The sequence below is a fragment of the Trichosurus vulpecula genome, chromosome 5 (assembly GCF_011100635.1).
Source record: "Trichosurus vulpecula isolate mTriVul1 chromosome 5, mTriVul1.pri, whole genome shotgun sequence".
In the NCBI taxonomy this organism is placed as follows: Eukaryota; Metazoa; Chordata; class Mammalia; order Diprotodontia; family Phalangeridae; genus Trichosurus; species Trichosurus vulpecula.
In genome coordinates this window covers 118,503,198-118,529,609 of record NC_050577.1, presented here as the reverse complement: position 1 = coordinate 118,529,609, position 26,412 = coordinate 118,503,198, and the positions used below count along the sequence as shown (strand labels likewise).

At 40.4% G+C, this 26,412-nt stretch overlaps 1 protein-coding gene across 2 annotated transcripts in view; it reads left to right on the top strand.

Moving 5' to 3' along the window:
• The window catches only part of NRF1 (nuclear respiratory factor 1), a 140,046-nt gene that overhangs the window by 19,289 nt on the left and 94,345 nt on the right, over window positions 1-26,412 (top strand). For both annotated transcript variants that reach the window (XM_036760271.1, XM_036760270.1), the window contains exon 2: window positions 19,121-19,352. In XM_036760271.1, coding sequence (XP_036616166.1) covers window positions 19,130-19,352 — 223 coding nt within the window. In that variant the 5' untranslated portion in view covers window positions 19,121-19,129. The remainder of the gene's footprint in view (window positions 1-19,120; window positions 19,353-26,412) is intronic.

The window sequence follows — 26,412 nt, the reverse complement described above, 5'->3', positions numbered from 1 at the left end:
AAGGGCAGGGGATGGGGTGGGGGGGTGTTTCAGTAATTTTTCTGACATCTATTGATCACTACATTGATTAAAAGTTATAGTCTTTTTAGTGTTTCTTAATGTTATTGTTTCACCTACTTTTATTTGTAGCAGTTGTGTTCTCTTCCTTTTCTTTTTACTAGAAACGAGAAGGATAACGCAATAATGACTTTAAAGGTTTATATATAACTTTCCTTTTCCCTCGAGGAAGTGTGGTGTAAAGGCTAGAGAGCCAGGCTAGACATCTGGAAGACCTTGGTTCAAGTCTCGCCTCTGACACACATAGTAGCTTTGTGACCTTGGGCAAGTCACTTAACCGTTCAGTTCTCCAGGCCAAATTGCATCGGTAAGAGGGAGTTTCCTCCCCTGGTAGCTCCCTGTACCATTGAAATCACAAGTCTAGTCCCTATCTCTTTATATGTCCTGCATATCCTACAAACTGCTGGACATTGCTTGGATTCTCTGCAGGCAACTCAAACTCACTATGTCCCAACTCTTCCCTTTCAAAACCTGCTCTAGTCTGTCATCCACTCAGGTTTCAAACTTATCTTCCCCAAGTGTAGTTCTAGGCATGTTACTAACTCCCCCCACCCCTCACTCCCACATTCATTGAACTGTAGTAGCTTCCTAATACCTTCAGGATCCACACTCCATCCCCACCCCTCCAAAAAGAAAGTAAGTCACTCTGTTTGGTTTTTTTAAGCCCTTCACATCCAGCCCTTTCCTTCTCAGTCTTATACCTGACTCGTCATCATGTACTCTCCAGCATTTTCACCGACTGGCCTCCATGCCTGGATCTCTCCTTATCGTTGTCTCTTGGCTTCCCTGGCTTGCTTCAAGGTTCATCTAAACTCTCACCTTTTGTAAGAAACCTTTCCCTAATCCTCTTTAACTTTAGTGTATCCTAGTGCCTTCCCTCTGTGATTATATCCCACTTTTCCTTTATGTATCCTGTATACAGTTTACTCTATACTACTTAACAACTATAGTATAGTCGTTTACCTGTTGTCTCACCATTAGACTGAGCTTCTTGAGGGCAGGGACTGTTTTTTTCCCTTTTTTGTGTCCTCAGCAATTAGCACAGTGTCTGGAACATAGTAGTTACTTAATAAATGCTTGTTGACTCTTCTTCTTTGATTCATACTTCCTGTTGAAAACACCATGAAAGCTTGGGATCACTCATGCTAGAGATCTTGTTATCATCTTCGACTTTCTCCTCTCCTTTGACCTCTCCCGTGTGGGAGGAGGGCAGTCAGGATGGAGACTGTGTGGTAACAAGAACCATGGACTTGAAGTCAGGACACCTGGGGTCAGATCTGGGGTCCGATAGTCACTAGCCAGGGGCCCATGGACAAGTCACTTAAGTTCTTTTTGCTTGCTTCAGTTTCCTCACTTGTAAGATAATGAATGGATATGAGGTATAATGAGAGGATACTGAGACACAAACAAAACAGTCCCTGCCCTCAAGAAGCTTATATTCTATATCTTATACATGTTGTATATACAGAACACATACATAATAAATACAAGGTAATTTGGGGGACCCTAATAGCTGGATCAGGAAAGGCCTCACTTAGTAGTGGCATTTCCACTGAGCTATTAAGGGAGTTAGGAATCCTAGGAATGGGGCAGCCTGTTTGTGCAAAGACACAAATTTTCTGACTTTCAGATGAATGTTCTTCCCACTTCACCAGGCTGCCTTATTATTAATGGATGATGGTAGCTAACATGGTAATGGGGAAAGGGAGATCATGAAATCAAATGGACAGCCCATTGTAAAGTCCAGAGCTAGATCACTGTGTTTGGAGCTGGAAGAAATCCTGGAAGGAATCTTGGAAGTCATCTAGTCCTTCTCATTTCACATGTGAGGAAATGGGAGCCCAAAGAGGTAAAATACATACAAGACATACAAGACAGGGACATACAAGAGGCAGGATTACTTTGTACCTAGGTGCTCAGATTCCAAATCCAGTGTCCCTTAGGCTACCATATGCATTGTTCAGTCACTGACTTCCTAGGCAAGTTACTTCACTTTTGGGCCATAGATTCCTTGTCTGTAAGATGAGTGGACTAAACTAGATGAGCTCAGAGTTTCCTTCCATTTCTTTAAGGGAAAAAAATCTTTGGTAATTTTAGGTGTGACCCCCAAGATATCAGATGGAAGCTCTTTGAGAATGAAACTGTCAGATCACAGCAGTTGGGAGGAGAGGGGGCTGCTTGGAAGGTGGAGTTCCGAGCTATCTGAGGATACTTGAATTCTATGAATCCTTACTTCTGACTGAGTCATCATCACTGAAATTTTATTTTTAAGTGGATATCGTGACTAGGTAACATGTTTATTAAGTAAACAACTGGTATAATAATGGCACTTTCTGAAGCATTGCTTGCCATGTTCTTATCTAAAATTTTTATCTTTTAAAAATTCAGGATACCCCTGCTCTACCCTCCCTCCTTTCCCAGTTTCATTGCTTTTTCTAGCCAAGCTCTTTCTAATAGTGAGGATCACAGCCCTCCTGCATCTCCTAAGGCTTTGTTACTTTTGTCTGTATCCTCTCATAAAGCCTCCACATGGGGTCTGCCCCGTGCACTAAGTCCCTTTAGGTTTTACGTGAGCATCACTGCAACACGTGGCCTGTCCATCAATCATCCCTCAGGTATCTGTCAGTTATCTTACATTGGTGATCAGCCTGCCTCCTTTTCCAGGCATACATCTTTTGGATATCTGTGATGGCACTCTTTGCTTGTGGTTCATTATTGGTAAGATACCTATTGCTTAACATAATAGAAGGAAGGTTATTTCAAGGATTCTTTGCAGCAGCATGGCAAATTTGGAAAGAGTATTGAATTTGGAATCAAGCACAGTGGGTTCAGATCAGGGCTTTGACACTTCCTGGTTAGATGACAAGTCCATTATATTGTCTCCGAATCTGTCAAATGGACATAATACTTATACCATCCATCTCCCAGAGATGTTAGAAGGAAAGTGCTTTGTAAACCTTACGGTACTATATAAATGTGGGTTATCAGCCAGGAAAGATCAATACAGGTGCCTGTAGGTTTCTTTTTAGAAATAGGTCCTTAGGTTAGGCATCAGAAATGATGACGTTGGATTAGATCTGTTGGGCAGGACCTTCAAGATAACTTTAAGTGGATGCCAAATTGTGTAATGGAAGAACCAGCAGAGCCGAGGCCTTCCACATAACAACAAGGCAACAGTGCTGTGTTTCATAGTATGCAAGATCCCAATGAAAGTGTCCTTTGTGATGTGAGCAAAGGGTGGGGAACCTCAGGCCATTTATGGTTCTCATTAATGAAAACGAAGGGAGCTTCTGCTGATGCCAGCTTGTTTTAAGTGTTTATTTAATTTCTGACAATTTGGGGGAGCAGCTGTTGCCGAGTGATCGTCCAGCACAGTGATCAGCCAGCTGCTTTCTGTGACCCAGTTACATATATCTTGGCATTTAGAAGCATCCTGGCCGCAGTGCTTCCGGTCAGGTACAACTTCTGTAACTCACCTGTCTTTGATATTTATGATAGTTAATGTACTTGTAAGTGCACTTTATAATCCTTTTGGTCATTTCCATCTTTAATCTCTGAAAGATGGCTAAATGAACGAGCGTGCGATATCAAGAAGAAGCTTGATCTATGAATTAGTTCACCCTTTCTGGAATACAGTGCGGAACTAGACGAAAGTTCACTTACTCTAGACACTGTTTTCTATTAGTAGGATTTTATCTTAAAGAGATTTTTGATGGAAGAATAATCAGTCAATAAACATGAACAATTACTTCATAAAAATATTCCTATAAATGCTATTTGTGATAGCTAAAAACTAGAAACAAACTAGATGCCCAGTGATATCAGAATGACTGACCAAATTGTGTTATATAAATGTAACAATATATTATTATACTATAAGAAGTACCCTAGAGAACTCAAAGAAATTTAGTAGAACATGTAAAGTTATAGAGCGAACTATAACATAAATCCATGTTAAATACACAAAAAAGAAGTTCGGAAGGGGCCACAGGGGCAATCAGAATGTTTCATTTTGAAACTGGACCTGTGATTTCATTGGATAGGGAAATACTGATGAACTCCCTCTACCAAGGCACATAATCATCTTCACTGCAATTTATAGGCCTCGAGAGTTGCCTGGGGGCAAAGAGATTGTTTGACTTGCCCAGGACCATTATGTGTCCGTGGAGGCTGGGACTGTCAGTATTTCTTGCTGACTTGGAGACCAGCTCTTTCTCTTCATTATACCATGTGATTTGGTCACTGCAGGGTTAAATCAATATAACCGTCTTTTGTTCTTGGATCAACAAATTGGTAAATAACAGAAGTTCACAGCACATGTATAATCAGTTTTTAAAAAATTTTCTTTCTTATGCTCTGACTTACGTTAAAAACTTGAACATATGGAAATTTAAATACAATTTATAATTAAAAAAAGTATGAATGTCATGTCTAGCTCTGTAATTGAGGCACAGTAACAGTCGGCAGGACCTTCTAAAACAGGTAAGAGAAAACCTAACTGTTATTTTAAGCACCTAAAGGGAAATCTTTCCACTGAAGTCTTACTGATGACTTCTTGTGGTGTGGTGGTGATCGTGGATTCTCAGTGTCTGTAGCTGTTGGAGTACACATTCTGGCAGGTTATACAGCATGATCATGGCTTTGAGTACAGCCTGACAACTGACCGTATATCTGAACTTGGCCTGCTTCTTCAAGGACAAGAGAGATTCCTCACCAGACTGGTGAACTTGTTGGCTATAGCATTTCTCCAAGATGAACTGCTGTAAGGCATAGAGTAGTCGCAATCAGCATCAGTAGAGGGAGTCCCCAGTTTGATGAAATCACAGGTCATTGAAGAAAGCTTTTTAAAAATGATTTTGGCTGAGATTAGTTTGTCCTAGGGAAAATTAATTTTATCCAGGTCTCGGTTACCCACACATGTCATAAATTTCTGTAACAATCATTTGTTGTAATCAGCCATTGATGATAAGTTCTAAAAAATGGAGTGCTTGGTCTTTAGGAAAGAGGACATTCTTTGACGGGGTAAGAAGGCGTTTGGCAGTCATTTGCTGCATTTGCTGTAGAAAGAATTATTTCAGTTGAACTAGAGCTTTAAATAGGAAATGAAATTCCATGCTCACTTTTTTTCCTTCTAGTTTTTTTTTAAATTTGGTTTTGGTGCCATCTAGTGTTTCAGTCAAGTTATAGTAGATATATTATGAAGTAGGTGTGCTGAGGGGAAGTTCTCTTTTCTTGAATTGTTAATTTAGAATCTAGATATTTTAGATTCTAAAATTTGATAACTAAGAATTACTTGCATGTTCTCTATCACCTACTACCATGCAAAGACCAATACTTTAATCTTGAATCTAGGTAACTTAGATTCAGGATTAAAGTATTGGTCTTTGTATGACAGACATTGATTTTGTGGTTGTCCAAAGTAGCCAGGCAGTGGAGTGGGGGAAGGGGCCATTCACATAGCAAAAGAGAGGAATCACAGAGGGATATCCTGAGTGCTTCATTTTTACAAACTCCTAAGATGGTGATAAAAGTGCTAGAGGAAAGCCCTCAATATATTGGATAGATTTCCTGAGTTAAAAAGGTATGGAGAAAAAGTACCAACATAGAGATCACAAATTCATTGACATTCTTAGACTGTAAGCTCTGTGAACACAGGGACCCTCTTGAAATTTTATTAATTTTTTTTTAGTGTGACTTAAACAAAACCACCTACATGAGAACTTTCATATATGTAGTAAAACAGAAGAAGGAATGTACAGGAAACTGTGACTATACTATGCATTACTTCCTTTTCTTAAGTACACATTAAATTCAACATGTAATTTTTAAAGCTGTGCTGCTTTGTTTGTGATTCCTTCTGGTCTTCCTTCTACTCTCTTCTTTGCATTAAAAAATGTTTCAATAATTCTTATTCTTTCTTTGGTAACCTCTCCCACATTTCGTTCCCTTCTTCTTTGCCAACCAACCCCCCCCCCCAAAAAAAGACCTTTGTAACAAATATGCATAGCCAAGCAAAATAGTTTTTTTTATTTACATTGGCCTTTCCAAAAAGGTATGTTTCATTGTGCACCTTGAGTCTGTCGCTTCTCTCTCAATAGGAGAGTAGCATGCTTCATCATCTATCTTCTGGAATTGTGGTTGGTCATTGAATTGATCAGAGTTCTCAAGTTTTATTAGTCTTTACAATGTTTTGTTATTGTATAAATATTTCTCACTTTATCAAGTTTATTGATTTATACATCTTCTCAGCTTTCTCCAAGACCCATCTTTTTTGCCATTCCTTATGGCACAGTACTTTACCATAATTTGTCTGGCCAGTGGCAGGGTCTTACCTAATCTTTGTACTCAGCTCCTAGCACAATGCTCTGAAAATATATGAATACACAAAAGTCTATGACTTCATGGATATGGGGAATTTCTTTTGTGGGAGCTTTTTCTTCTGATGTTTAGTAGATAAGTCCTAGAGGAGAAGGGAGTCAGTTGCCTGAGATGCGTAGATATTAAAGGACTAACCCAGGGTCACACAGTTAGCCTAGCACCCTATTCCATGCTTCTGCTCCAAACATAATAGGTACTTAATGTATACTTATTACCTTGAATTTTTAACTTTTATGTTAGAAGCATTAGGTCACGGTGAAGAGATCGTTGCCTTGGAGTCAGTAGCCCTGGTTTCATATTTCAGCTGTGTGATCGTGGGTAAGTCACTTCACTTCTGTAGACCTATATTTCCCCATCTGTAAAGTGGGTATAAAAATACTTGTACTACCTCCCTCACAAGATTGTGAAGAAAGCATTTAAACCTTAAGGTTCTATATAAACATGAGTTCTTGTTATACTGAAGTATCTTCTAACCTCGTCACGGATGCGGCTGTTCTTCCAATAGTACACAACAGTCCATCCACAGCTTTACATCCTGTTTGGACTCTTATGCATATCCTCACGTAAATTCTCAATAAATGATTCATCCAACCTGCTGGAAGTATCTGTTTTAGGTCTTTAAACGTCTGATTGTTTAGTACCCTCCCTCTCTTTTAGCTGTCATGAAAATTGGTTTCTGGTGCTTTCAAAACTCAAAAGACCTTCAGCGTGGATTCCTTATGTGTTCAACTACTTTTCTTATAATCTCTATTTAGTGCCATTTTTACTTCCTCTTAGGGTACATCAGAGACTGAGTTGGAACACAAATGTGGTGATTATGTCATTGTCTCAGGTGTTAACTTGTTCTGCCCAGGCTTTGGGCCCTAAGGGGCTCAACAGGCTGCATGATGTTAAAAGATTTAAACACACTTGGAACCTTTAGTCATGGAGACCCAGATCACTGATAGCCTAAGGGACATATATTCAACACCAAAGTTTCTGCAGATTTGTTTTTCCCTCTGTCACTCATCACTCTTCTGTAAAGTGACAATGTTCATACACTTAGACCTTTGTCCTCCCTTTCCCCACCCCAGGTAGAGCTATATCTTACTTACCTTATATTCCCTTTCCCCCCATCAGCCACCCTAGAGGAGGAGAGCAGGGCCATCAGGCCCAGCAGACCATCACCCTCTGTTGGCAGGAGGACTGAGGCCCATCCCTTTCCCTCTGCCTCAAACTCTGTAACCTCCCATTGCCTATTTGCTCCTTCACTTCACCTGAGTCACATATAGGCCTGGTTATGCACTGGATCTTTCTATCATCCCAAAGTATTCCACTTCCCTAATTAGAAAGTCTGACATCCTCCTATCTGACCGTAGTTTCTTATCATTCCTCCTCTCCCTATGCTTTGCTGCTGCTACACCTGTTCTTCATCCTCATGAGACCTCCATTCTCTCTTCTCTGCTTTACTTTCTCAGGCTTCTCCTCCAGCTATGACTTTATTCTCCTCTTTCCACCTTTGAACCATTTTAGCTCTGCTCTTGAATCCTTGCCTCCTTGGCCTTTCTCAACTCTTCTCTTGCCAGATCTCTGCCCTGGATTACCACCATACTAACCTGTATTTAACAACTTGTTATGTACTTCTATTTAGTCACTTTATGCTGTTTATGTTTACTTATTATTTCTCTTATTAGAATGATAAGCTCCCTGAGACTAGGAATCATTTTAATCTTTGTTATTGGATTCCCCATCACCTAGCACATTCCTTAACACAGGGTAATAATAAATATTTGTTGATTAATTAATTGTATTTATGGTGAGTACTGGGCTCACAAGGATCAGTGCTAAGAGTTGACTACTTCCCTTTAATTCTAGTCTTATAGTGAAATACCTGTTAGACAGCTCATCAGCATCTGAAACTGCATGTTCACAATGAACTTCTCATTCCCCAAACCTGCCTCCTCTATCAAATTTCCATTATTTTGTTGAGGACACTGCCATTCTCCCAGTCACCCAGGTCAGGATCATCTTCATCTTTTTCTCCTCCCTCACCTCCTGTAAAAGCCAAAATATGTGTGTGTGTGTGTGTGTGTGTGTGTGTGAGAGAGAGAGAGAGAGAGAGACAGAGATTAGCTAGATTCATGCATTTAATCAATAAGCATTTGTTAAGTGCCTTCATGTACAGGCACTATGCTAAGCACTGGAGATCCAAGGCAAAAATGAAAACTTCCCTGTCCCCAAGGATATTACATTCTCTTAGGGGAGACTACTTTATACATATAAGTGTATACTAAATAAAACAAGGAAATTTGTTTTGGTTTTTTTTTGGTGGGGGGGGGGTGGACAAGCCAGTAGATGGAGGTGGTAAGGAAAGGCTTCCTGGTCTTGGTACAATTTGGCCCAGGGATTCTAGGGCAGAAGTTGAGGAAGGAGCGTATCTCAGGTGTGGAGGAAAGTTGTGCAGTGGGAGAGATGGAATTTGAGGCAGAGAGCCTATTGCAGTAGTCCCAGGGGGAAGTGCTTAGGCCTCAGCTTAGGGAGGCATTTGAGCAGAGAAGGGCATGGACCAGAGGAAGAGTCCCTTGGCGGCTGCTGGGATGGCTGAAGGGCAGAGGGCATAACTGTGAGGCTGCAAACCTACTTAACTGGACAGATGGCGCAGAAATGGGTGCAGGCACTGTTGGCAAGTGGCTCAAACTTCCCTGCACCTGCTTTCTTCTTGTTGGCCACTCTTTTCTTGCTCTCAGCTCGACCACAGCTTTCAGTTTCCTCCTCACTCCCTGTGTCTCCCAGTATTTTTGAGTCTGTGTCCCAACCTCTTGATTGCCTCTGGAAGCTGGTCTTAATTAGCTAGATGTGTTAACCTTCTGTTGCAACAATTTTGGCTGGCAGCTGTTGTGGGGGTGGAAGACCAGCACAGGTTGTTTTGATCTACTTTACTAAGGAAAGTAGCCTTAAGGAGTTAGCAATCTTACTTTAATCCAACATATACATATAAACTCACTTAGTTCAGGAGGAAAAACCAGCAACCTGAACTTCAGAGCAAATACAAACAAATTACAAACATACACAATACAAACAGACTAGATCACAATTCATAGTTGACCAAGAAACCATCAACATCTGGGTTGACAAGCCAGGAGGCTCTTAGAGCGGCTGCCCAGAGTCCCGTGCCAACACTCCTCCAGGAGTGAGAGCCTCATGCAAATAGCTATGTTCTCTCTTTTTGTGCAGTCTTTGGACTCATCAAACCTCATCTGAGTGACCAGATTAGCAACTCCCCTTAGGGTCCTGGGGGCTTCACACCTCTCTCCAACTAGCAAATTAGTTTGCTAACCAGCCTGGGGCTTTGCACCTAGTAGTAAAAGGGTGTGGACCTGGGGCTTAGCACCTAGTGAGACTCAATCAAAGACAATTTAGCATTCTAAAACAGTAAAAAAGTCTCAACTTAATAATTCATATTACACCTTCCAGGGGAGATTTACATTTTAAGGGAACTGCTTTTCACCCTGGGGTGTGCCTAGAAATTTAAAAGAGGGGCTTTCGTTTTGGGGGTAGGTGGGTGGGGATACTTTCCTGTTTAGATTATTCCTCCAGAGGCATAAATTAGATAGGCAAACCTAGAAGCAAAGCTGTGATAAATCCAAGTACTCAAACTATTGGGGTAGGGACTCCTTATTCAGCAATAATTACAGGGAAAACTAAAACTTAGTTTTTGAGACCAACTAGCACCTTAGGGCAGCTGGATGGCATAGTGGATGGAGTGCCAGGCCTGGAGTCAGAAACTCATCTTCCTGAGTTCAAATCCAGCCTCAGATGTGACCCTGAGCAAGTCACTTCTCCCTGTTTGCCTTAGTTTCCTCATCTGTAAAAGGAGCTGGAGAAGGAAATGGCAAACACCTCTGCCAAGAAAACCCAAATGAGGTCACAAAGAGTTGGACAGAATTGAACAGCAACAATAACACCTTACACAGTATGTCATATGAAATTTGTAAATTTATATGTAGCTTCTTCAGGGGCCCCCAACTTTCAAGGCAGGTAACTCCTCCTCATGATCCTTGGGGTAACTTCTACAGATTCAAGGTTCTCTGTGGGTGTCTGCTAGTAAAACTCCTAGGTCATAAGTCCTCATCCACACGTTCACTTTTGATAGGTAACTAGAGGCCACGGTTATTTCAAAGCAAAACTGTTTAGAAATATTATTGTAAGGACATGAACAATAGAACATTCTTCCCCTAGAAACTTAGGGAGCACTGTTCTCCAAACATTCATTCTCATTAGGGAGAATGATCAAGTGTAGAGCTGGTACCTGATAGGAACTCATTTGGGGAACACATGTGCAGGGGCAATTTGCACCTCAAAGCTACGAGGTCCCTGTTGGACGCTTGTGAAGTCCTTATGCTGCTCCTCACTGGGTAAGATATCTTCACTGGCTTTATTGCTTTGCTGGGCACACTGGGACAATTTTCTTTTGATGCGTATTTCTTCGTGTGTTGTCCATAGTTTCTGTTGCCTCTAGCTTCTGGCTTAGCTGTTGTCCTTGTCTGGACACAGCTGTGTTCTTTCAGAAAGAACTGGAAGCCTTTCTCTAGGACCAGTAGGAAATCTTGCCATTTCTTTTTCCCCAAAGTTCCAACTCTGAGGCCTGCCATCTCCTGAGCCACCAGCATACAGGCAGCAAGATCTCAAGTTTTGGGTTTTTTTTTTTTCCAGCCTCTCTTCACAGATGGTGTGGGTTGAGGAAGCAGTGTCCTTGAATTCCTTTCCTATGGCTATGTGCTTCTGCTATGGAATGCAGATATATAGTGAGGCATGAGGAGGAGAGAGAAATCCCTTCCCTCTACCTCTTGAAGCCTTCTGCAAGAGTCACAGATTAGCCTCAAGAGCCTTTCCAAGAGCTAAGGTCTTCTAGAGTGGAGTCCTAAGAGCTGACTCTACAGAATGGGGCCAGCTTGCTTTTAAAAGGCACCCCCTCAGCCTACCAATGACCAGAAATTATCTGTTTTCTATTCATTTCTCTCTTCCAGTGGCCTGCTCCTTATAATGTTATCAGGCTGTTTAGAAAACTCAATTAACTCTGTTACCAGATTGTTCTGGTAATTGTTACTGGGTTGTTTAGGAAATTTTTCCAGTTTGATTAGGACTATTCTGTATTACACATACATGATCTAAACAAAAAATTTACAAAAAATGAAAAGAGAATGGAAGGTTGTATCTTAACCACTTTTGGATTAGAGAAGAATTTGTAACCAGACACAGGATAGAGGAGATTACAAAAAGCAGTTTTGAAGAAACAAAATTTGAAAAGCTTTGTACAAACAAAATTGAAATAGAAGTATATGAATTGGCAAAAAAAATTTTTTTTTTTTGTAATGTACATCTTGCTTTAAAAAGCCTGATATCCAAAAATCTATAGGTAATTGACAAATTTATAAGGTTATGAACTGCTTTCCCATGATCAGACTGAAGAAAAATCTTCCAAAGTAGATATTCGAAACAAGTAGTATAAAAATACTGATAGAGACTTGCAAATTAAAACCACAAGGAATCACCACACACATCAAATTGGCAAGAATGGGAAGTAATGGGAAGATTCAGTGTTCTGGGATCTATGGGAAGAAAAGCACATTAATCCACAGATGGTAGGTCTATAATTGATTGTTCTTTTTATAACAAAACTGAATTTAGGTTGACCAGAATTAAACAGTCACATAACACAGTAAATATATTAGGTAAACGTAGGAGGCAAGTAAGTACTTCCCTAGCTGAAGCAGCAAGGCACTCTGAGGGAGAGCAGGAGGCAGCGTATGTCAGGCCAGGCAAGTCAAGCTACCACCACCACTGCTGCCACTTTGACCACTGTCTTACCTCGGACCCCAAGGAGACAGCTCAGGACCCTAAACCTAAGAGCTTGGGAATAGCCATACTTCAAGCCCACTGTCCACAGCCATTATCCTGGGAAGCATCCTCTGTGGAGGTGCAGCCCTGGCGGCTGATCTGGCAATCCTTTGCAACCACAACCACAGCTACTGAAGTTCCAGAAAAGAAAGCTTTGGCCATCAAAGTTCTTTGCATTGTCAATAGTTCAACAGAAGAAACTGAAATGATTTTATCAATGGAAATGGCATTAAAGAAAAAGCATTACCATCTGCTTTGACATTGCACCCTAAGGACCATGGGACCCTTCTGTCTGATTTGTAACTGAACCTTCCATGTACATCTTCCCCATAGGAATGTGGGCTCCTTGAGAACAGGGATTGAATTACTTTTCTATTTGTATTCCCAGCATTTAGCACAGTACTTTAAGTTAGGCTTAATACATGCTCTATTCATTCATTCTTTCATCATCCAGACAAGGCATGGATTCTTTGTCCCTGGGCCATATTATCCAAATCTTTCTGGAACTAACTTAAGTTCACATGCTTCAACTGTAAGTATAGTATTAGTTTAGGTAAGTATAAATAAGTATTTTTTTTAAGTGTAAGTATTCACTTACTGCTGCTACAACACTGACATTCTTTCTGGTGGTGACTTAATTGCTTCTTAAGAATGTGATTTTAGTTCACAACTTTGTTTTTAGTAGCAGTAAGTATTCCCAGAGTTAGCACTTCAGGAAGACACCGTAAAAGCTGAGCATCATTTGGACATGAAAAGAAGCCTTCTTCCCTAGGAGTTGGTGCCAGACAGAGGCCTAGAACAAGAGGCAGAACCCTGATAGCAGAAGGGAGAAGCATTTTGGGCCTCAACAAGAGAAAGTAAGAGAGGAGACAGAGATTCCCAGCCTCGTGGAGACCGGCTGACCATACTAGCTTCCTGGCCCCAAAAGAGGAGAAGGATCTGCATAGCAGAGATTGATCCTTCGATAACTAATATTTTACATTTACACAGTCCTTTAAAGTTTTCTGAGGGCTTTACGTACATTATTTGATTCAATCCTTGGAACAACTCTGTGAGATAGGTAGGTGCTCTTCTTTTTTCTCATTTTACTTATTCAGAAAACTGAGACTGAGAGGTTGTGACTTGCCTGTGGTCACAGTCTAAGGGTCTGAAATAAGACTGAACCCAGGGCTTCCTGAAGCCTAGTGCTCCAGCCATTCATTATACGCTGGTCCTTTTGAATTTGATGATCCGGTTAGCATGATCTAAGGGAAGGTGGAATCTACCAGAATTGTGGGGGAGGAGAGTTTTCTTCATTATCAGAAGAGAGGGGAAATTTCAAGTCTCTTTTGTAGAAAGGTAGTTTTTTCAGGTAGCTAGGTGGTGTAGTGGATAGAGCACTGGGCTCGGAATCAGGAAGACACCTCTTCCTGAGTTTAACTCCGGCCTCAGACATTTACTGACTGTGTGACCCTGAACAAGTCACTTAACCCTGTTTGCCTCAGTTCCTCATCTATAAAATGAGCTGGAGAAGGTAAAGGCAAACCACTCCAGTATCTTTGCTGAGAAGACTCTAAAATGGGGTCATGAAGAGTTGGACATGACTGAAATGACTGAACAAGTTATTTCAGCAAGACTTGGCAAATTAATGTGTGGGGTGTGGCTGATATATGGAGGAGATAGTGATATCCAATAAATAGCGAACTATATAAGAATAACTACAGATATAGAGTTACAGGGATTGAATTACTTTTCTATTTGTATCCCTAGCATTTAGCACACTACTTTAGACTTAATACATGCTTTATTCATTCACTTCTTTTATCTATATCCATATTCTATAACTAGATCAAGGATCAGATATTCAGAATCCCCAATCTGGCACTGAGAAGTACCCCCTCTACCTGGCAGTTCAATAACACCTCCTAAAAGTCAGTATCCCCCTCGCTCAGCATCTCATCAACACCCTTTTGGGTGTTGGACCAGGAGAGGCAGACAGATAGAGTTGGATATGAGATACAAGGGATTTAGAAGGGTAAGGTTAGTGAAAATCAGTTTGCTCCTCCATCAACAAGTTACATCTTAGGACCTCTTTGTGTTTTCTAGTTATTGAGAAACACAGGAATCATTTTGGTTAAATCTTCCTGGAATAACATTCCTTTATATCAAAAGTCATCTGTAGTAAAATATCTTTTTAAATTAAACATAGTACTGTTAGTGTGCATCATCTGTAGTTTAATACAATGCTCCCAGCTCCTGAGGAATGCACACACTTCCCCAAAGGCCAAGGGTAGGGACTGGACCATTGATTCCACTGATACCCAGAACTAGATAGAGCCCAGATTTTTTTTCTTAAAGCCACCCTTCTCTCTGGTGTTAGGTCCTTCAGATGCTAAAGTGGCTTTAGTCAGTGCTTCTTTGTCTCCCATCAGATCAGCACATCTCACCCATAGCCAATACCATGGAGCCATATAGTAACAAACTTTTGGACCGATTATTATAAAGAAGTTTGGAGGAGTGGGGTTTGGTCATTTAGCATCAAGTATAGATAAAATGGATGACCTTATTACTTACCCTCCCTGCCCCACTTCACACACATAAGCCTGTTTTCAGGCTTGGTCCCGAGGTTTGTTTTCTTTCTGAAGGAAAGGGAATAGTGACCATAGGAACCTTCTGTTACTTTAGTGACCTACCCTGAGTCACCAGGAAGGGGAAGCTGCCAGGAAAAGGGTGTTGATGAGATGCTGAGCAAGGGGGATACTGGTTTTTAGGAAGTGTTATTGAACTGCCAGGTAGAGGGGGTACTTCTCAGTGCCAAATTGGGGATTCTGAATATCTGATCCTCGATCTTCCTCTTGGAAAACATACACACACACACACACACACACACACACACACACACACACACACACGCATGGGAGAGCCAGATAATAGTGTGTTTGCCAGGGAATAACATGGATATTTGTGGTTTTGTCTGAGTAAGGTAGCTGTAGCACTTTGGGCTCTTCCCTACCTATGTTACCTCTGGGTTGCCTTTCCTCCCCCATGTTTGGGCATGACTGACAGCTATTGGGGAGGTAAGCATTCCTTGTGTGGACTTAGTTATTATTATGTTTTAAAAAATAAGCCATCTATGTATTTGACCTTGGCGTCTCGCTGACTCCTAGAGGAAAAGGTACTTATCTTGCTACACCAGCTTTAGGGGCACTATGAAGTGGGCAGGAAGGGGAGGGGAATGAGAGAGGAAAGGGAAATGAGAGAAATACAAAGAAAAGGGCAGGAGGGAAATGGATGGGGAGTTATGGGGGGAAGAAGGGGAGGTGTGAGGAAGAAAGAAAATCAGGCTGGAAATGTTGGGTCACCAAGGTATACTGGAAAGAATGCTGGATTGGAAGTCAAGTAATGAGTTAGAATCCTGCCTCTGCCACTTAACTACCTGTGTGACCTGGAGTAAGGCTTTGGTTGGAGTAGATGACCTATAAGGTCCTTTCTTGTTCTAAAGCCACTATTCATATATGAAGTTGCTCTCCAAACCATAGAATACTTGGATCTCACCCCCCCTCCTCTTCCTTACTCTGCTTCATACTTAGTTGGGCATAAAAGTCAAAGATGGAGAGCTTTTTCTGCTTAAAGACTCTTAGTTGAGGTGTGAATTCTTCCCCCCCTCCCTCACCTTCTCTAATCTGGGTTTATATGTGGGGTGAGCCCTATACTAGGAGCCACTAATATCCCAGGGAAATCACTAGTTCATTAGTTCCTTTGTATTTATTTAATGTATGAATTTAAGTTTATTTTACTGTTTGCTAGTGTCTTTTTTTAAAGGTGAAGTAAAGTTGTCTTTCTCAGGTATGAAGGGAAGCAATTGTTGAAAATGCCACTTGGCCTTCAGTAATTGTTGACATAATGGATATTTATATCAGGCATCCTTTTAGCTGCATGTTATGTTTCTAAGTCTTTTGAACTGATTTCGAATTGCTGACTAGTTTCCTGTCCCTTTCTATGTCTATTCAGCAGTTCAGAGGAATCACACTTCAGATCTTACCTGCTGTCTGAGCTGACCAGTCTAGTCCATTTTGTCTGCTTATTGTCACTGCCTGCTTATTGCCACTCTCTTCCTGAACAGCATTCTGACTGGTGATGATGATAACCAATGGTTCTTTTCAACTGCTGGACTCAAAGCCCTTTGCAAACAATTAAACTATAGCACATCCTCAGGTTCGCTATTTTGTTTTGAAATGAAGAAATTGAGGCCAAATCTTTTAGATTTGTATAGTGGTGCCTGACTCCAGGACTCAGTAGTACTAAGTACTAAGTAAGTAGTACTAACTGCTAATGAAGTAGTGCTTAGTACTACTGAGTCTCACCTTGCAGATTATCCTTAGTAGGATGCACAATCCTCCCCTTTGCCTTCTCTCCTGTGTTTTGACTCACCAGGCTTGATATCTTCATTAGGGAATTTCCTTCAATTCCATATTCATAGAACGTCTCTGCTCCCCAGATGAAAGGTGACTAGAATGTTTTGCTGGAATGGATTTAAGATGTATTTTTTTCTAGAACTCTAGAAACAAGTCATAAGCATGCATGTTTTTAATGATTTTTAAAAAGTATTGTATTTTATAATAGTGTTTAAAGTAAAATTCTTAAGAATTAGTCTTCAGATCAAGGAATTCTAAAGCATCTCTACCTTCTCTATTTTAGGAATAAAGAGAGGGAAGGTGGTGACAGCATTATTGATTGGTTCTGTGAACAGCATTGTAGAGGAGGAAAAATGGAATCCATTAGGCCAAGTGCATAGAAATGCAGATTCTTTTGAAAAGCAAGTTTCTGTCTTGTCATGGATTATTTTAAAAATCATTTTGAAGTACTCAGCATTTTAAAATACCCTCAACAGTTTGTACCTTAGCCTAGAAGCTGGTAAAATTTGATGGGAAAATGTCATTTTGCAGTTTCTTGCCTTGCGCTTTGTCTAATTTGTATTGTTTAATTTAAATAGTCAGAAAAGCTTTCCTGATAAATTTCATGGCACAGACAGAAGTTCAGAGTAAAGCACAGGACAGAAACTCCACAGTCCAATGAGCTCATTGGGGATTCATCTGAGACACGTTTAAAAGAACATAGTTTTGCTCAGCAGATTTTGCTCCATTTGCTCAACGATGTTCACTCTTACAAGCTACCATGCTAGCATAAGAAGGGGAGGCGGTGGTGAAGATGTGAAACATCTTCAAGTGCTATATAAAGGTTAGCTAAATCTAAATTGGAAAACAGGTTTTTGTATCCAGGGAGCTAATAATACAGGAGGAGAGGTCAGGTAGTTACAAAATTGTCACATTTTACCTTTCCAGGGGAAATGCAACAGAGAAGCGATAGTAACAACAAAGACAACAGTTATAACATAGTTTAGGATTATTTTAGAGTGTTTGGCCTCTCCCCCACCACAAGTAGTGGTTTAATTTCATGTTCCCTGAAACCCCAGAAAAAACCCCACAGTACTACCACGATGTTTGGTATATGTCCATGTCCAAAACTGGGCCTATTATTTCTCTTTCCTCCCCATTTGCTCCAAACCTGTTCTAAGCCTTGATTTCTCCTTTTTCTTCTAATTGTCCCACCACCATCCTGGTCATCCAGGTTCAAAACCTTGCAGTCAGCTTTGATTTTATTTTTCTTCATAACTCTTCTTTTTCATTTCCTGCATCAGATCAATGCGAAGTCCTGTTTATTGCTCTCCCTTCTTTTCATCTCTATTTTAATTTCTGTTCCCAAGTTATTATAAAATGTAATGCTGTACAATTCACTTAACTTCTCGGTGCTTGAAGTACTTTCTGAGACTATAAGCTGAAGAGAAGGGGCCAGCTGTTCCCCACAACAGCGAAATTCTAGTCCCAGACTCTGTCATATCCTGTCAAATCTTCTTACCCAAATAATTGCCTATGGACTGATCTCCTTGCCTCCGTTCTCTCCAACCTCCAAACTTACATTCATTTACAGACTAAGTTTCTTAGTGGGCTACTCTGATCATGTTATTCACCTCCTCAAAAACCTTTAATAGTGCTTGACAGTTAGAAGCCAAACTCCGTACCTTGTCATTTGAGGTCCTTCTGGTTTGGCCTCCCACCTTTCCAACTTATTTTCAGTATCTTCCTTTAAAAACCCAGGAGCTGAAGAAAAACTGAAACAGTCACCCTTCTTCTGAGAAGTCCTCTGCCTTCATGCTGTTATCATATTACCTCTACCTGTCAAAATCTTAGTGCACTTTCAAGGCCCAGCTTACATTCCATCTTTCCCATGAAGTTTTCTAGTTTGTATTATAGTTATCTGTGTACATATCTCATCTGCCTTATACCTTGCAAGTTTATTTGGGTCAGGGATTTTTTGATTTTTTTAAACAACGTTGTATCTTACAGTACCTTGAACATAGTAGGCACCTAATGTTTGTTGATTGGAACTGAATTTGGGATTACAAAATTCATCTTACATATTAATATAATGAAATTCCTTTCATAACTGGGTCTCTATTAGAACAATATTCCATGTTTTTCATTTCATTTTGGAAGGTACTTCCTATTTCTTTCTTTTTTAAAAACATCTAACAAAAGGAGATTTTTGCTTAGCCATAACCAGAGGCACTTCCTATTTCTCTGAAGGGTAGCCATGCTATTATAGATGGATGGGGAATATAAACAATATATGAACAATGAAACTGAAGGCGTTTCAAAGTTCCTATGCTACTGAAGAAAGCTCTTCTACATCAGTTTAAATTTCATGCCCCTACTGACACACCTCCAATTGATTCATGTTTTCTTTCTGTCTTTTGCTTTTCTCTTGACAGTATTTATTCATGGAGGAGCACGGAGTGACCCAGACAGAACACATGGCTACCATCGAGGCTCATGCAGTGGCCCAGCAAGTACAGCAGGTCCATGTAGCCACCTACACAGAACACAGCATGCTGAGTGCTGATGAAGACTCCCCTTCTTCTCCCGAGGACACCTCCTATGATGATTCGGACATCCTCAACTCTACTGCTGCTGACGAGGTGACAGCCCACCTGGCTGCAGCAGGTAATACAACCTGGGAGCCCTTGGGTTTTTGGTTTGTTCGTCGTCGTTGTTGGGTTTGGGTTTTTTGATTGCTCATGGGATTCCCTAGGAAAACTTTGCTTTCCATTACTGAACCTGTGGCAGAGTAAAAAGAGCACTGGCCCGAGTCAGAAGATTCAGATGTGAGTTCCTTCTCTGTTACCAATTAGCTCTGGCCTTAGACAATTCACAGCAAAACCATAACTTCCTCATCTGTAGAATGAGGAGTTAAAGTAGATCTCTAATGTCCTCTCTAGTTCCAAAATTATGACCCCTTTGAAGAGCCAAGAGCCAATTTTCTTTTGGCATGATGTTATCCCTAGCGTGATGCTTTACTAAAACAGTATACTAGAGTAGAGAGCATGTAGACTTAGAGATTCTGGAGGAATCCAGTCCCACCTTAGACACTTACTAGCTTTGTGACCTCTATGAGCTTACCCTCTCTGGGTTTGTTTCCTCATCTGTAAAATAAGAGAGTTGGACTCAGTTACCTCTTAGATTCTTTCCAGCTCTAAATCTATGAAGCAATGATTCAGTGAAACCATGACCATACTCTTTCTCAGAGAGATAGATAGTATATTATGATGGGAAGAGAGCTAGGAGTCAGAAAGCTTGGGTTCAAATCCTGTCTTTTACACTTCCTCATTGTAGGAGGGTAGACAAATCTTTAACCTCTCTGATCTTCCTCTTCTGTAGATATTGATACTTTCTGTGCCTGCTCTACAGGGCTATAAACAAGTTGTTAATAATAAGTCATTATTAATCTTAAACATCCAATTAACAGTGGTAATAATGTGTTAGTTGCGGTGAGTTGGATGGTAGTGGTGGTGATGATAATTATGAGGAGGAGGAGGAGGAGGAGACTTTGTTGGCTCTAGAATATGTGCAAGAGTGGAAATATCTGGGGCAGCAGCTAGGTGGCAAAGTGAGCAGAGCACCAGCCCCGGAGTCAGGAGGACCTGAGTTCAAATGTGGCCTCAGACACTTGATACATTTACTAGCTATGTGACCTTGGGCAAGTCACTCAACCCCAATTGCCCTGCCTTCCCCCCTCAAAAAAAAAAGTGGAAATATCATTGTAACCAACATTTTGTCCAGGGGCAGTCAGGTACTAAGTAAAACCAAACCAAAGCTAAGAGATTTCAAAGCTCCAAGGCTGAAAAGCCAAAAAGATCCATTGACAAACCATCTGTTTATCGCCTCACCAAACCCATTACATAAACAAGTAATTTAAAGAAACAGCCCTCCAGTTTCCCTATTATCTGAACCTTTGAGGAAAATAAGGTTGTTGATAGATACCCTGAGATGGACTTCAGTTATTAGTGATGCTGGCATGAGCTTTCTGATAGTGAGAATTGTGAGATGTCAGAAAATAATAGTAACCGACATTTATATTGGGCTTTAAGGTTTGCAGCGTTGAGTCTTATAACCGTATGAGTAGAATTATTGATTTTGCAGATGAGGAAAAGGGGGCTAAGAAGGTCACATAGCTAGTGTCAGTGGTGGAATTCAGATTTTCTAGATTCCAGGTCCGGCAGTGGATCCATTACCTTTCATTGCCTTTCGTTTCTGAAGGGGCTTTTGTTAATTTCTTTACCAGGAATAGGCTTAATACTGAACCAGCTTCCATCTTAATCTCTTAAAGTATAGTGGGTAATCATTGTTTTATAAGTGAAGGTGTAAAAGGCTGGTTCCTGGTCAGGTGACTAAGTGGAAGGCCTCATGAGATCCTTTCTAGCTGTGTGATTTTGTGACAACACGGCCAGATGACTCCGTGTACCTGGCCTACTCTGAAGTTAATAATAAGTTGAGTGCTATTTAAGGTACTATATAAACAAATGGTCATCATAGAAGTGTATTTATAGCTAATAGAATTTTAGAACTTGAAGGGACCGTAGACATTTCTGCCTTTACAGGGCAAGAAAGTGAAGCCTGGAGAAGTGGAATGACTTGTCTGAAGTGTTCAAACTTGTAATGGTATATAGAGACCAGATTGGAAGCCGGGACTCCTACCTCCTGGGATTTTGTGATACTGCTCTTACTGGTTCCTCTTCTCTTCTGCCCCATCTCTTCCTCTGACCGCTCTGTCTTCTTTGCTGGCTCATCGTCCGTGTTCTACTCTCTAACTCGACTTACTCTCAAGCTCTGTCTTGGTCCCTCTTTTCTTTTCTCTGTATACCTTCTCTCTCAGTGATGTCATCAGTTTCCATGCATTTAATATAATCTCTCTGAAGTTGACTTGTAGCTTCATAAATCCTGCCCTAATCTTTCTCTTGAGCTGCAATCCCGAATCAGAGATTACCTTTCTCATTGGATATCTTTTAGACACCTCAAATTCAATATATCCAAAACAGAACTCAACTTTCTCTGAAAACTGACCTCTTTCTAACTCTTCTTTTTCTGGCTACTACCAGCCTTCCGCCTACATCCACCACTTTGGTATTATCCTCAGCACTTCAGTCTCTCACCCTCCAAATCCAACAACCATACTGTAGTGCAGTCATCACCTCTTGTCTGGACTTTTGTAATAACCTCCTGATTGGTCTCTTTATCTGTCTCCCTTTTTCAGCAGGGAGCCTTCCTGAGAAAATGAAGTTCAGTAAAGCTTAGGACTAGGACATAACACAGGGTGGTATATGAGAGAAGCACAGATTATTATGATGGACAAAAACCACCCAATATGACTGCTTAATGGTATGGAGTTAGTTTTTTCAAATAATCAGTTTTATATACCTGATATCAAGAACTCTATTGGAGAATGCCAGCCTTGGTTCTTAATCCACATTTAGGTCACTGAGGGTTCATTTTCCCCTATTGAAGATTAAAATGAGAGCTGGTTAAGATTTGTTTGGAATTTATAGTGAAATTCTTCCACTTTCCAGGAGAGGGCATACCAACATTATAAATCCACATTCTAGATAGGATTCTTCTGTATTGATTCCTGGGGACAGTAGTTGACACTTTTTGAGAATAAGGATTTTGTTCATCCAAATTTCCTGCATTCTTATAGAATGACAACAACTATAAGAGAGCCTCATTTTATATATGAGGAAACTGAGGCCCAGAAAGAAAAATTGCTTATACAGGTCCATATGACTAATTAGTAACAGACCTAGGACCAGAATTCAGCTTTCTTAATATTCTTTCGTTGGCTCTTTCTACTGCTTCAGAGTTGCCCTTTGCAAAGTCTCCATTTCTTTCTGCCCCCATGTAATTTCTAATTTCAACTAACTCTTGGTTACCTGTATTAATTAATTAGTCTTTAGGTAGTGTGATTGACATTAAAATTTGCAAGTAAAATCTTCTTAAAAAAACACCAAGGTTAATAAAGATCCTTTCTAGCTTTATGATTTTATGTGATCCAAAAGAGTCAAACTCATGCTCCTGAATCATTCACTAGGAGGGAAGAAAAATAATTGTTTTTTATTTCCCTTGAAGTAAAAATGAGTATTATAATAGTTTAAAAATACTGTCTGTGATAAGCAGGTTGAAGACATAAAGAACTTAAATAATCTAAAACATAACGAATCTCTTAATAACCAAGCTTTCCTGTATTTCTGACAATTAAAATAGACGTATTTTTGTTTGAAAAATTACTGGTTTAGTTACGTTTTGTTCTGTTTTCATCTTCTCTTGTACAAAGTCCAAGTTTGTGGCTCTTCTGAAAAAGGCTGACCCTAACGAAGCTTTAGTGCTTAGTGCAGATGATATCTGTGTAGTTAACCGGCAGTTGTTTGTCTATACCAAGGTGAACACACTGGTAAAGTGGGGAGAAAGAAGGTGCACAAGGCAGGAGAGGGAGCAACCTTAAACCCTTGAACCTTGGAAGTACTGTACGTGAAAATGTGGCTCCCTAGGAAGTTGTACACGAGTCATAAAATTTAAAGAGACATCAAGATACCATCTTGTCAGTAAGATGAATGCTTAAAAACCTAGATTAGATATCTTTCTTTAAACATGTACTTGGTGCGAGATTCCCTACTCTCTTTTAGGAGTTCGTTACAATTCTATGTCACCATGATTAATAGTCAAAGAAAGTTTTTGTTTTCATTGGAGCCTATTTCTTTTTGTTTGGCCTTCTCAACAATGAAAATGAATATTCTCAGAAATTTGAAGTCATTGTTATCTTTGTATTCACCGTACTAAACAGCTTAGAGCATCTCTTTTCCTTTCATTTTGTCATTGGTAGAGCCCTTCTCTGCATTCTTCGTTTTGTCCCCCATGTCCTTTTTCAGTGTAGTTACCAGCAATAAAAGTTTAGCATCAAATGCTCGTATAGTGTATAGCAAGGGGTTATTCTTTGGCCTGTGCATGCATGTCATACTCCCATTAATTTAGCCTCCCTAGTATCAGATTTTCTCCTCACCCTCCAAAATGGAGTTACATTGCTGATTAACATTTAGCTATTCACAGATACTCTGATAATAGGTTCTTTCCCATCCGCTCCTTTAAGGGAAAAGTCCTCGTTCTAGACAGAAACGTATGCTTGCTTTTTGCGCTGTTCCATATCCTGAAAGTTCCTCTGGGGGTATAGATACCCCCATATGTAATAAAGAGAGTTCTTTATTTTGCAAACCTCAGGGTCTGTGGACAATCCGGTCGGCAATCACGAACAGTGGAAGAAAGTATGTAGTTCCAGTGGCATCCAGCCTTCTCTTGTTATAATGTTAAATTGTACACAAATTAGGCTTTGTAGCCCAAAGGTCCAAAAGGGGACTAAAATAGATGAGAATCGTTTTTAAAGCAACAATGACGTTCTTGTATCACAGTGATTGTCACCAAAGAGCCCTTGATCTTGAGTCAGTCACCAAGCATTTCTTAAACACCTGTTATGTGCCAGGCATTGTTGTAGGGGCTAGGGATACAAAGGCAGAAATGAAATGGATCGAAGTCTACATCCCGTGGGGAAGGGGGGATAGAAAATATCAATCAGTTAGTCCATGAGAGAAGCATTTAAAAAGTGTTTACTATACAGTAGGCATTGTGTTAAGTGCTGCACGTGTGCTTCACATATGTGGGCAAAATAGATACAAGATAGATGGGGAAGAGACCGGCAGCAGAGGGAAACCAGAAGGGCTTTGTGGAGGAGGTGGCATTGAAAGAAATGAACACTGCTAAGGGACAGAAGTGAGGAGAGAAGAAATTGCAGGGAGCACTTAGGCCACCTGTGACACACACACACACACACACACACACACACTCTTCTTCCTGTGACACACACACACACACACACACACACACACTCTTCTTCCTTCCCATCTTTCATGCTCCCTGGGGGCATAAGCAGGGAGTAAAGTAGCCACAGAACTGTGATTGGCTAGCATACACCAGCGTGCTGTTGTTTCTACTGGTAGAATCCCCCAGATCGCCCTTGTTTCGAAGGACATTGGGAAGCCTGTCATTTTGGGGTGAAAATGAATCCTCAGTGACCCAAATGTGGATTAATAGCCAAGGATGGCATTCCCCAATAGAGAAATGGTCAAAGGATATGAATGAACAGTTTTCCAGAGAAGAGCTACAAAGTATCCACAGCTGTATGAAAGAATGCTCCAAATCACTTAAAATAAGAGAAATATAAATACTGTCAATGAAGGAAGGGTTGTGGAATGATAGGCACTGTTGGTGGAGCTGTGAAATGGTATGACCATTTTGGAAAGCAATTTAGAATCCTGCAAATAAAGTGACTAAAGTATTCCATACCCGTTGAACCAAAGATTACATTACTGGGCTTATACCCAAGGAGCCCCACCAATAAGAAGAAAGTCTTCATATGCTCAAAAATATTCATAGCAGTACTTTTTGTGATAGCTAAGAATTGGAAACAAGTAAGGGCCCACCGATTGGGGAATAGCTAAACAAATTATGGTACATGAATATAATGAATATTACTCTGCTGTAAGAAATTATGTGAGAGAAAGATCTCCATGAACTGATGCAGAGTGAAGCAATCAGAGCCAAGAAAACAGTGCACATAGTGATTACAGCAATGTAAATGAAAAGAACAGACATACCAAAAAATCAAAAAGTAAATGTAGCAAAAGTATAAAGACAAAGTACAATTTAATTGAAGACATATGAGAGGACACCCACAACCTATCCTTCTTTGCAGGTGGAAGGTCCCTGGGTGGTATACACTGCACATGACTTTTGCAGCCAATTGTGTTGACTTTTTTTCTTTCTCTAAAAATATTTATCATATGGAATGGCTCTGGGAGTGGAAAGGAGGAAGGGGAGGGATACTTGGGATAACTATGGTAACATAAGAAACAAAATATCAATGAAAACTTATTTAAAAAGAGAGTCAAAGTTGGGTACCAGTGCTCTGTAGTCAGTGTTCTGTCAGGTAGTTGTTAAATCAGATTTTAAAGATGCTAAGGTTGATGATATTAGCATTTCAGACAGTGTAGCACTCTGCTTCGGAGGTACGTCTGCTTTGGCAACCACTCGGGACCTGCTACTATGCTTCTTGTTGGGTCCTAATGTACCTTCTAAAATTGGAACAAGGAATGAGTCCAGCGCTTCCCATGCCTCTAAAATGCTGCTACACATGCGAATTTTTTTTTCTTGCTGGCTGTTTGTAGTTGACTAGGGAGATAAAATAGTAAGTTATTACTCTGTGACTCACCTCCCCATCCCTAATGTATATACATTCTGTTTATGGGAGTCCCTTTAACACACGCCTTCAGTAATAGGGAAATGGCTCCAGTGAATGCTGTACTGATAGTGCTTCAGTGGAATCACCTTTTTGTTTATAAAAGGTGACGTAAAACTTCGATTTTCAAGGAAACTGGTTTAAATTGCTATAAACATACACATTCAGTATATCTGTGAGAGTATGTAAGTTAACATACTTTTGATCTTAGTTGGTTGCAGAATCTATAAGTATGTTCAGTTTAAAAAGAATGTTTGTGGAAAGAAGCGTCCTTGGCCAGTTGAGAGCCCCAGAGCCAGGACTTCACGTTGTAATCCCTGAAGCTTTGCTTTCATTTTAGGCATCAGATTTTTCGTTTCAATGACAGGCAGTCTTGCTTTCATTAACCTT